Source organism: Aplidium turbinatum, chromosome 1 (genome assembly GCF_918807975.1).
Source record: "Aplidium turbinatum chromosome 1, kaAplTurb1.1, whole genome shotgun sequence".
Taxonomy (NCBI): domain Eukaryota; kingdom Metazoa; phylum Chordata; class Ascidiacea; order Aplousobranchia; family Polyclinidae; genus Aplidium; species Aplidium turbinatum.
Window position 1 is genome coordinate 47,631,190 of NC_137472.1, and position 13,205 is coordinate 47,644,394.

The 13,205-nt window shown below is 35.5% G+C and overlaps 1 protein-coding gene across 1 annotated transcript; it reads left to right on the top strand.

The window, feature by feature from the left end:
• The first annotated feature begins 306 nt into the window (after nucleotides 1-306).
• Nucleotides 307-2,305, top strand: LOC145766496 (lactosylceramide 1,3-N-acetyl-beta-D-glucosaminyltransferase-like). The gene is made up of 2 exons (XM_082578225.1): nucleotides 307-515; nucleotides 1,365-2,305. Exons 1-2 carry the CDS (start codon nucleotides 307-309, stop codon nucleotides 1,933-1,935), a joined length of 780 nt encoding a protein of 259 aa, XP_082434351.1. The 3' UTR covers nucleotides 1,936-2,305.
• The last annotated feature ends 10,900 nt before the right edge of the window (nucleotides 2,306-13,205 follow it).

Consider the following 13,205-nt stretch of genomic DNA (forward strand, 5'->3'; position numbering starts at 1 on the left):
ATAAGCATAACAGTGTTGTTGTGTGTTGCAATGGCCTATCACTGTAGTCGCCTGCACCTAACTTACACTTCTTGAGTAATAATTCCAAATACCTGCAAAAAGCCGATGCTTTGCTTAATGTTTAGTATAGCAATTTCTTACTTAGGCTTGAGTCATGAGCAAGGCGGAGAATTATTAATCTACGTCAGCAGGAACAGGGTATTCAAAACCAGTGTTATAGCGTTCACCAATTTTATAGCTTTCTTTTTATCTTTTAGTTGATATTCTACTCACATTCATTTGTTTTATGCAGCTGTGAATTGGACCATGTATACTTTTGTGAAGTCTGCTGCTTCAAACTTTCGACATCGTGAAATTATTCGTCGCACGTGGGGGTCCCTCAGTTATATTGATGGATTACGATTGGCAACCGTGTTTGTTGTTGGAGTGACATCAGTCGTAAATCAAAATTTAATCGATGAAGAATTTTCAAGATATGAGGATATTCTGCAAATTAATGTTTCTGACACATACAAGTAGGCAAGATTCCATTTCTATTGTTTTCAACTCAGTGATATTTTAAATGATGAGCGTCACTTTTTTTTCTGTGTAGAAGCAGGTTAGGCCACCAAGTACAATATTTGATAAAAAAATCTTTTTCATGACATTGTCTGAAAGCTGGCCAGGATTACTATGTTTTTTGTGACTTATGCAACATCCGGATCGTTGTATTTCTAAACTTCCTATGAAGTTTGCCGATAAAAAATGGATTGTAGTTTAACGGCTGTGTTTTTCTATGATGAATTTCACTTTACTTAACCTATTGATTGTAATTCACTCAGCTGACTCTGTATATATTTCCTATACCAACTATCAGTTAACAATTCTATTCTGCTGTATATGTGCTCTGAGTTGAATTTTTGAATATGTAGCCTTGGGCTGTTAACTATTGAAGCTGCATTCTGGCTGCTTTGAACGGTTGTACCGTACAGACTAGAAATCAATCACCCACACTCTGCTAATAATGTTAATAACTTCGGTTTTTCACTTGAACTTTGGCAAGATTTCCTTTTTTTTGTAGGCCATGCTTTTTATTCTACTTTAGGTTGTATTTGAATAAGCTGAAGATGCTAGGCTATTGTTATAGCAAAATCAATTCTAAATAAATTATGCCAGGAGGAAAAATTGTGCAAGTTCCAGCATTTGGTGAATGCAAATTAGCAGTAGGCCTACCACGTTAGGTTAAATGAATAACTGTAAAACTCTGTTGGAAGTGCTTTTTTGCTTTTCTTTCGGTGCAATGTTTTTAAGACTTGATTTTTTCGCAAATAAGTTGGTAATCTGCGCGTGTTTCCATTCAAAGATTTATAAAATTACGTTTTCAGAAACATTGGACAAAAAAGTCTTGCTGGAATGAAATGGGCATCGGAAAATCTTCCACAAGAATATCTTTATTCATCTGCTGATGACGACTTTTTAATCAACGTTGGCAAAACACAAGAACTCATTGATCAGTACCACCAAAAAGTTTCTAAAAATAAGTGGCCTACATTTCCCATTCTATGCATTTATGAAAGTCGTATAAACGATGCGCCATTGCGAGATAATCATTACAAGTCCTACCTCTCTTTCGAAGACTTCAAATGGCCAAACTTTCCTGATTATTGTCTTGGCGGAACATATACGACCAGTGTCGATGTTGCTCAAAAACTTTGGGAAGTTTCTAGAACCGAAAAAGTTGTGAGAATGGATGATGTTTGGATAACAGGAATACTCCGAGAAAGAATAGGAATGCCAAGACAATTTATTATAACAGTTCAACCGTCTTTGTCTTCTCATTATGCAGGGTTTTCAGATAAACAATCAATTAATGCAAAAACATATGTAAAAACAGATTGGCAAAAAATTTATGACACTTTTAAATTAAAAGTAATTTGCTTTCACTTTAGTAATTAAAATTTGTAGTTGTTAAATATATTTATGCTGTTAAGAAACAAGCGATATTCTATGCAACACCACCACAAGGGAATTATAGATCAGGTTTTAAAGAATTGTATTGAATTGAAGCAATCTGCTGTCTAACTATAATTATGCACAATGGACATGCGATGAGATAATGTAATTAAAAAAAGCAAGTATTTTAACGGTTGTGGAGAGGATAATTTGCACCCGGTAGTAGCCTAATAAAAAGTGCGCCCCAATACAACACACCTTTAAAGAAAACAATACAATTCCGAAAAAAAAATTCAATAAAGTGTTCAAAACTGTGTTTTTTTTGTTTGAAAGCAATATTTGTTTTGTATGTCAACAATATGTCTTACATATACCGTAGTGTTTTATTTATCTCAGTTGACCTATTAGTTTACTCATTAAAATGTAGTCTATTTGGTTTTTTGTGATTCCATCTGGCGATCTCCAAGTATGCTTTGAGTTTACTTTTTGTTCAAACCATGTGTTTGCTATAAACAGATCATTTTTTTCACAGCAGTCTATCAGTTTTTCTCCATTGTCGTTTAGTGTTCCAAGTCCAAATGGGCCCACTATTTTTTCATATGTGACATCACCAACTTTAGCGTTAAAATCTCCCAGTACTACCAGTTGATCAGTTGATTTTTTATACTTTCTTATTGTTTCATTCAAATTTTCGTAAAAGTATCTTTGTTCTCCTCGCTTGCATCCTCATTTGGTGCATATACTTGTATTAGCAACGTGTTGAAAGGGTGTGTGTTTATTTTCATGCAAATAATTCTTTCACATATTAGATCATAAAATATCATAGATTTTGCTACATTATGCCTCATTATGAAGCCTACACCTTTCCTGCGCTTGATCCCTCCGGAGTATATCACCTTGAAGTTTTCTAATTTTGTTGGTATGTTGGTTGTGAACTCTCCTGCTTGTGACCAGAAAGTTTCGGAAATTCCTAATATATCAAGGTCCAACTCTTCACTTTCTTGTATCACACACTCTAGCTTCCCAGGCTCATTCAGCCCTCTGACATTACAAGTCCCTAATTTCAAACAGTCACTGATTGACGATGAAGTCCTGCCTGTTTGTCCACAGGTGCTCCACCGGGCTAAATTACAGTGATTCGTGTGTATCACTGCACTTCTTTTGCCAAGATCTGGATTATTCAACTTGTGTTTACTCATGACAATACAAAGGGGCTAATAAGGTACGTCAGGCCCCCAGAACTAACGCACTTAGCAGTATACCATGTTGGTTAATTGCGCCAACCGTTGATCCTAATGGATTCATCCGCTTGCCATCATTCTTTCTTCTAAGAATCATCTTCCTTCTAAGAACAATTGGCGAACGCAGAATAGAAAAAGGAAAACACACTTACATTGCATACATAGATTACAGCAAAGCATTTGACAGGATAAAACATACCAAATTACTGCAATTGCTCGAAAAATTTAATGTCCCGTTCTTAGAAAGAAGGCTTATAAAAAACATATATTTTAAACAAACAGCAGCAGTTCGAAGTGGTAGCAGTCTCACAGAATTTTTCCCGATATTCAAAGGAGTTCGGCAGGGATGCATACTCTCACCAATATTATTCAATTTGTACAGCGAAGCAATAATCAAGGAAACATTAACAACACTAAACAAAAACGGAGTAAAATTCAATGGTCAAATAGTAAGCAACATACGATACGCAGATGACACTGTCATACTCGCCGACACAGAAGAAAAACTACAAGAAAGCATGGACAAAATCAATGAAATCAGTAAAAAATACGGAATGAAACTCAATTTGAAGAAAACAAAGACAATGCTCATCGAAAAAAGCAATGGAAATAATAAAACAAACATTAAGCTGGAAGGAGAACAATTGGATCAGGTCACCACATACACATACCTAGGGTCCCTCATTACACAAGATGGAAGATGCACCAATGATATAAAAAGAAGAATCGGTCAAGCAAAAGCGTCATTTTGGAAATGCAAGGAATTTTTAAGAGGAGAAATAAATTTACAATTAAAACTGAGACTTCTATCTTGTTACATCAAACCAGTCATGTCATATGGAAGTGAAAGTTGGACCTACAGCAAAGAAATTCACAAAAAAATTAATGCTTTTCAACTCTGGTGCTACAGAAGAATATTAAAAATATCATATAAAAAAAACATTACAAACGAAGCAATTAGGAAAAGAATTGGAGTGCAAGATACATGGGCAAACGACTTGGCAAAACAAAAGATGAAATTCGCGGGACATATTTTGAGAGGATCGGCAGGACAGCTACATCAATTGGTTATTGAAGGTATGGTGGAAGGAAAGAGGTGCAGGGGAAGAAGGAGACGAACATGGGGAGATGACGTGATACAGTGGGCTGATTTGTCAAGCATTGGAGAAACAAAAAGAGTAGCGGAAGAACGTGACTTGTGGAAGAAAGTGACAGCCAACCTCCGGATCGGAGACGGCACGTGATGATGATGATGACCTATTAGTTAAGTCTCAACAACGTTACAAAGCAGACAGTTTCAGAGTAGGCCTATATCCGAGTAAAAGTGCTTTCAACTTTATCCAGTGGTAAGTTGAATTGTCAACTCATAAGTGATTAGCTTCTAGCCTCCTAGATAGAGCGCCGAGTTGTGTGTTGCAAAATCTATATTGTTATAATTGCTTTTTTCGTTCTGTATTTTTGTGACTACTATTTGGAATGTGCAAACCTATTTGACTCTAGTTTGCGTAGCCACACCGCTGGATTTTTTTATGTGGCAGTAATTTTTCGTCTTTAGAAGTTGGTGCACAACAATGTTTACTCTATTGTATCGTCACTGAAAAAGACATGAATGGCATCCTTGAGAGCGTAAGTTTTTCCGAGTGTAGGTTTCGTTACGTCAATCGTCAAAAGCTCAACAATAAGTATACGCGTGTTTACAACTGGACTATAGCTTCATAGCTCTAAGCCATGTTTTCTTATGCAAATTTTCCGCTGGTCAAAATCACCCATGTTGTGGATTCGCGAGGTTTTTCATTAAAAAAAACGAAAGTTTCTATAATACAGGGTGCGGCAGAAAAACCTACCACATTTCAAACTAGGAAAAAAAGACAAAATTTATAAGCAATCATAACATTTGTTGTCTCATCTCAAAGTCAAAAGGTTACCATTTGATGTATTTTGCTCATTTCGCTACAAAGTCTCAACACTGAGGCGTGCTTGCGAACTGAACTGCTAAGAGATTACAAAATTGACTCTTTTACAGCAAGGATGTTTGTTGGAGTTCGAACACTTCGAGGCCTTCCAGGTGGCTTTCACTTTAGTGCTAAACCTGTAGCTCTGAAAATTTTGACCCAAAGTTTTAAAATTAAATTTCTTAGCGTTCGAGTCACAGATTTCCCATTTTTAATGAAATCTTTCTCAATAAATACACGGTGTTCGCCAGTCCAGGCCACTTTACATACAGATACAAAGTTTTAAAAATTTGCACAAAACATTATTTACTTATAAAAACTAAAACCTGAAACACAAATGGTAAGTCCTTTTCTGCAAAATTTCAATTCAACCTTTCGTCAGACTGCTGCAACTTTGGTAGGCCTACAGCAACAATTTGAAATGTGGTAGGTTTTTCTGCCGCACCCTGTAGGCTACAAAGTAAAAATTTGAAAAGTAATCTTTTGATCATCATGTATGTCTATAGGTATAAATTCCTGACAAGGTCAAGGATAGCGATGAGGTAATTTACAACGTGCCTTAAACGATTGCGATATTTTGGCTTTAAAATTTTAAGTTTGTTAAAAGAGAAAGTTAATCACAGAGATATTGTAGCTATATTGTTAAAAAAAAATTCAAAAAAGTTTATTGGATTCTAGTTGAATAATTTTGCATGCTTTGACAGTTTAAAAGACCTGCAAGAAAAGAAACTTAAAAAATTACACTAAAAAAAATTTCGGTTTAGCCTTACCTGGATGGTTACGCTGGTTCGTCAACAACAACAATTAAACAGGCGAAACTTTCCTCTGTCAATCCAAATGACCAGGTCTGCCTTTGTGGTTGAAAACGTCTGCAAGTATGTAAAACCGTCGGGATTAAGCTTCCAAAGATGCTTTCTGTTCGATAATAAAGATTCCGAAATTACCACAATCAATCAAAATCACTATTGCAGGCTAACAACGGTTTTGTGTGGGAGTGAATAAAAGTGGTGCTGGTGTTGACGAAGCCGAAAAAGTTTATAGACAAATTAGGTTACAGTAGTTCTGCAAGAAACTGAAAATATACATAAAACGTAGCCTACACAGTGAGGAAGGGAAGTGCAAGTACTTACGTTAATAAAAAAAGGTCACAACAAACCGAAGCTCAGAAAAGTAAAACGGAAGGAAACTGTAATAAAACACATTTGTTTTAAGTTAACCTTTGTTAGGCTTTAATAAGCTGGTTGCAAACTTAACCCATTTGTGCCGAAAGTAAAAATATTTAAAAACAATTTTTGAAAATTTAAGTATTGTATAATCGAGCAATAAAACATAGTAACTTTAGCGGGTTTAGCATACTTCATTTCACACAAAATATAACATAATTAAACTAAAACGTTTTCGACACGTACATGTGTCCTCATCAGGAATTAAATCTGCAATACATAAAATGAAAATTCGTAAGATAAATTTGACTATGCACTGTAGTTGAAACGACACTCTGGACTGAAAAGCACAAACTGAACAAATGATACGAGAATGATTGCGAGTAAATTATGCGGTGGGAAACAGATCACATGAGGTGTAGACTACAGGCATTTTATTTTAATTATGTTATATTTTGTGTGAAATAAAGTATGCTAAACCCGCTAAAGTTACTATGTTTTATTTCTCTATGGTTCAACAAAGCAAACTCTCTACCAAAGCTTTATTGCATAATCACGACCTAAAAAACATTTCACAATTAATTTTTTCTTAATTATGTTGGTACTTGTCGAGAAAAAGACCGTCCTACATATAAAACGCAAGGCAAAGCCGCTATCAAATTTTGCAAGTTTCTTATGCGTAGTGCGTAGGCCTAATCGTTATCGCTCAAAGTGATAAATGGGAAATCTCTTGTCATCGAGCATTTTATTGAAATGAAAGTTCACAAAATACGAAGATGAAAATTAACAAAGCAACACATCACTGATACAAGTCACTTAGCGGATCGAAATCGCTTTGAGGCCAAATTGGCCTAAGTCAAGATGCCCTACATGTAAAAACGCTAAGAGGAAACTAAAAAATTATCAAAAATTTTAGTAAATTACGATAATTATGTTATTGTTCTAAAAACAAACACAACTACTTTGTTATACAGCGTAGAAATCATAGGGAATCGCTGTTTGATACCGCTTGATGCGTGGGAATTGATTGACGCTTTTGCTTCATTTTGCTGGCATGTGTGCCTGGCGACCTATATATAGGACACCTATCTTTTGAACCAATTTTCTTAAAAATTTTGCTGTCAATTAAATTTAAACATTTGTTGTAAAATATGTTGATACATAACGAATAAAGACAATAACAAATATTTTTGGAAGCTTATTTGCATATGCAGATTTATTAATATAATTCGACATGCACTTTCAAAATTTCAGACATAGCAAAATCGGGAAAATTGAAAATGATGTCACGTCTCAGCCAAAAACGCAACTTTTGAAAAAAGTTGTGATATATGCTGCAAAAATACTCATAAATGTATTTTGACTTCGTCTAAATCTAAAAACTAAAGGTGTGAAGAAAAATGTTAATTTGAGTAGGTGTCCTACATATAGGACGCTAGGCATAAATGGGCTAACCCTATGGAACACAAAATAGAACGATAATAAAAGATGCGCTGATACTAACAGCATGCAACGCTTCCTAGCCACTGCACTACAATGTGAGTAGCAGACTCATCGAGTAAGTAGAGTCACGCAGCAATCAACCAGCCACAAGCACAGTAAAGGAAACACAATAAAAATAACAGTAACGCAATAATAACCCAATGTTACGACAGAAACTAAATTGAGAAAGTTAAGCTTGAGAGAAAGAAATTGGTTCGTCCGTGTGCAGGAAATAGGCCTACATTCACTTCGGTTAAGTTCAAACGTTTTTCATCTTCTATCCTGAGATTTTCTTCCCTCCGATTTCCATTCCGTCACACAAATCTTCCATTCCATTCTCCATTCTATCTCCAAAATTTATTCTATCTTACATCAGCAAATTTTGTGATTTCTACGTTGTATAGGCTATGCCACAAGTAAGCCCGTTAATTAAGGGCTAAATTTAAGCTAAAAATTTAACAGCAATAGTTTTATAAGGATTAGCCTACGTAAGTTCCGTCTTGTGTTTAAAGTTAAAACTTGAAGAAATATATCTGTGGTCTTGTTTCGGTGCAACACTTGTTGTGCAGGGAGCTCAGCGAGATGGAATGCGTTGAAATGGCTTTCGTGTTTGGTCAATTTATGTAGAACATCAGGAGTATCTCACTTAGATGACTGTTTGTTTTTTCGATGTCTCCAAGTGTATCGCCAATATTAATATGTTTTAGCGGTCCGGTGGAGCGGTAGGAGCGGTAGCGTTTATGTGTTCTAATTTTGCAATGATTTACTGTATGTCTAGTGTATGTTAAGAGTTTGTGGCGTGGCAAGCTCACTTTCTATCGCTTAAGTTTTATTTACGTATTTGTGGAAGCACTTTACCTCGGATAACCACGTTTCATGGTGCCTCAAGATGTAGCTTCGATATGGCTAAAAGATTAGGCTATGTGTTTGATATAGACTACTTTTTTTGTCTCGGACTTTTTTCAAGTGTACCGTGCCGGTATGTGAAACTATATACTAAAGTAAACTTGATTTATTATTATTACACTATTATCACAGTTAGCGCTTTGGTTGTTAAAGTGCTCTGGTTGCTGCCACATAGTGTTATTGTTTCTCAGACTGTTTGATTGATTGTTCACGTTTTCACACAAATGATTCAAGAGCGATGATGATGATGATGGCGTATGAGCAATCTTTCCAGGCTAGATTGGAGGGCAGGAAATCTTCAGCCACTCAGCAGTCTCGTCGTCTAGGACCCTCAGATCATACGCACCGTGTGGAGGCCGGTGGGTTAGGCAGTGGTGGATGACATGGTCTGCAGTCTGTTCTGTGGCACCACACTCGCATTCTGAGCGATGTAATGCACACACAGTAAATGACTGAAGTGAAACTGTTTTACTTACATGGGTGCTTGCTTGTAAATGTTGTTCACTATGAATCGAAAATCGAATTATTTCAGTTTAAGAAACGTAACCAAATGGCAACTTTTACTCAAGTTATTTAAGAACATTTTTATGTTAACAAAAACATGTGAAAGTATCGGCCATCGTTACTAATGGATTTTTTTCATAGTTTTTCATGGATGTGGATATTTTCGTAGTTTAGCCCAGAGGTGTGCAACGTGCGGCCCGCGGGCCAAATGCGGCCCCCAAAGAAAAATTATGTGGCCCGCGAAGATGTGCCAATTTTGAATTGTGTGCGGCCCGCGAAACGTCTTTATAATTTAGTTTAGTCTGGTACGTGTGAACAATTCATTGTGGAGTGGATTATTGTAAATATTGCACCTTCTGTTAACCATTTTAGAAGTCTCCCACCGGCCACCGCTAATCCATTGTATTTAATTATTTGGAACGTAAAAATATATGGTCACATAAAAGGCATTATGAACAAAGTACGACTTTGGAAAGCTCACGTACAGATAGGAAATCTTTTCCACTTTCCAACTTTAAGAGACTATGGAATTCATCCTAAGAAGAAAACTGAATTTGCTGACCAACTTGAGAAATTGTTGTATGAATTTTTGGCTCGTTTCAAGGACTTCAAATCTCATGAACATTTGTTTGGTATACCGGTATTCGCTTCGCCATTCAACACAGTCATTCACAAAGCACCAGAAGTAATAACTTGAACTGATTGATCTTCAAGAGAAAACGGATTTGAAAGCAAAGTATTTAAAAATGAATCTTGGCGATTTTTACCGAAAACATTTCAACTAAGATAACTTTCCACATTTGAAAAATCCATGGCTTCAAAAATGGCACTATTTGGCTCAACATATTTGTGCGAACATTTTTTTCTAAAACGGGCGTCATGAAATCTTCCTATTGATCGGTTCTGACAGATGAACACTTGGAAAATGGACTTCGAATTGCGATCACTTCCATTAAAGTAAATTTGGAAAAAGCCGTCAGGAAAAGAAGCCAGCAGCAAACTTTTCACTGAGCTCGTTTAAAGACGGTGTGACAATAAATTTGAATAGCAGTTTTCTTCAGAAATTTATGCGTCCTAACGTATTATTTCTAGAAGGAGATAACCCCTAATATAAAAATAATATGAATAACAAAAACACTACTCTTTTGTGCCTGAAACTAATAGAAATCATATGTTAAATAAACGTGCGGCCCGCGGTTTCACCCAGTTATTCATATCTGGCCCTCCTGTAATAAAGGTTGCACACCCCTGGTTAGCCTATGACTAAAGACAACTGTGGTTTGGGATATGGGTTGCGAAATTAATGCTTTCATCAACGAATATTGCAATACAATTTTTCTTTTTAATAATTTGATTTTAAGAAATGTAGTCCTATAGCAATGTGATTAAATCTGTGCTAGTAAGGGAAACTGCATAGTGAGTTTCTGCTGCTTTGACCTATCACAAATATTGTTGGAGGTGTTTTTACCCCAAAGTTTATTAATGCTTGCAGAATTCTACAGGCTACAAGGTACACGATTGTATAAGTCCAGTAAGTTATGTATAAAGTCATATAGAGCACTGAATCGTCAAATAGTCGTATAGTCATATTGTTGTAGAAAAAATATGAATTATTGCCGCAAAACCATGTTCCTAAAGATGCGTTGCTGGAAGAACTACCGGTAGTACTTACAAACGACACAATGTTTATGTTCTGACAGCCCTGTAGCCAGAGATGGGCAAGATCACCAATATTGGTGATCTTGAAGATCAAGCTCAAGATCATCAAGAATAGGTGATCTTGAAGATCAAGATCAAGATCACCAAACTATGTGATCTTGAAGATCAAGATCAAGATCGTGATCTTGAAGATCAAGATCAATTTCAAGATCACTTTTTGTGTACTTGAAAAAAAAAGAAGTTTTTGATCAATGATGTTGCAAAAAATAATTACTATAAGCGACCTGGGTAAAGGTATACAGTTGGTATTGTTAACTTTTACTTTTAACTACTCGATCGCTTGCTTAAAAATTGTAATAAGTTAGTGACTGTTGCTATTAGGCCTATCAATTGTTGACGTCGTTTGCGTAGAATCGCAACGTCACACCCAAGGCCGAGGTTAATTACAGTAGTAGTGAAAAAGTCGCAAAATTTGCAAATAGTTTTATACTTTTATTTATAATAAATAAATAAAAATAAACTTTGAATTGCATCATTTTTAACCAAGTTTTTGTCTGGTTCGTGTAGGAGTTTTTTTTCTTGTTACTAAGTAGTTTTAACTTTCACTGTATTATGTCAATGTTTATTGCACCATTTACCCATCTGGCAACCTGGATACTGTTGTCTGCTATCAAAAAAGTTCAGAGGTTTGCGGTCTGACAAACCGCTCCATACTCAGACCCTAAACAAGTCTTGATCTGGTTGATTTGCTGCAATAAACCACTTACATGACCAAAGTCGGCTAGAATCCAGATTTTTTAACACCGCCATCCCAGACTTTTGAAACATCTAAAATAGTGTCAAAGAAAGCAAAGATTTCTTTAAAATTCACACATGGAAATTGTGAACAATGTTAAATCATTTTTTATTATACGTCAACATAAAGTACACGAAAGTTGACTTCTTTATTATGACAAACGCAGAAAAAATTTTCAATTTTGAAATGGCAACACTGACCAGATTAGACGAAGACTTTAAAACGTCTTTTGTTGGGCACATACCATATTAACAATGGCTTAATGTTAGTAGTTGCTACTAACTACTTTGTATAGTACGAGTTTTAAAAAAATGCCTCTATCTAGGAAGTAAAATTCAATTTTAAAGTGATCTTGATCTTATTGTTCTTCAAGATCAAGATCACACAAAACAAAGTGATCTTAGATCAAGATCAAGATCACCAAAAAAAAAGTGATCTTGAAGATCAAGATTAAGATCACGCCCATCTCTGCCTGTAGCCTATACATCCAAAATGATTGGGCGCTTCTTTGTTTGAAATAGAAAAGCTGTTGATAAAAGTCACCACAGGCTAGTACACTGATAAAAAATGGAAGGCTAGTTGTTTCACGATTTGTTTCAACTGAAAATTAAGAATTGAAAAGTTAGTGGCCAAAGATTAAAAACTATAAAATCTTGTCTTGTACGACCAGCTCATGTTAGAAATGGTCGGTCGAGCAACACTGCCGTCGATTGTAAAAGCTTTATTAGCAACTATTTTACTGAATACAATAAACAGAAAACTTATTACTTTTCTTCAAGAAACATACTGCGTCGATTTAATGATAACAACAATCATGAAAACGTGCTTGGGCTTAGTTTGTGTGAAAGAGAGCTTAATTCTCTTTGAGAGCCACAGGAAGCCGTGACGGATGACGTCTCAGTTCCGGAAAAACACTTTTTCTTACATTAGTTTATAATAGGCTTACAGGTGGCTTGTCTTGCATGATAATGGACAGCCAAGTTTTTTTTGTGTCGTGTTAAATATTCAAAGTAGGCTTCTCTACAACGCTCTAAATTGTTTCGCAAACCATTGACGTATAGGAAACGCTGACCTATAGCAAATCTCAAAGTGAGCTATTTAAAGCCAGGGATTGTTTAAAGCTAGTGAGGAATTTGCTAGAATGTGATTTACGATGTTTAATATTTCAATCAGAACAAACTAAATATGCAAAAGGTGCAAATTTGGTAAGCTATTGAGATGGCATATGCTACATCAGCTATTTGCTCTACCTTAAGTAATAATGCAGCCTATACAGTAGTGGGATCCAGAATAGAAATCAGTTTTAAACTACCAGTAAATTGTATTGTAAGTTGTGAGCTGAGTGTAATCAGGCATAATTACAATTTATTTAGCATTTTATTGATAAATCAAATATTTGCGCTTTCTGTAATTGCAGGTATCATTGAAGGTATCAAATTTTATTTTACTTCTGTAATCTTTGTTTTCAGAAATTACTGAGTTGAAAAAATTCACAATAACTTTGTATTCATAACTTTTGATGCTGTTTGGCAAGAGCTAGGAAAGGCTGCCACATGTTTAAGCTTCATTT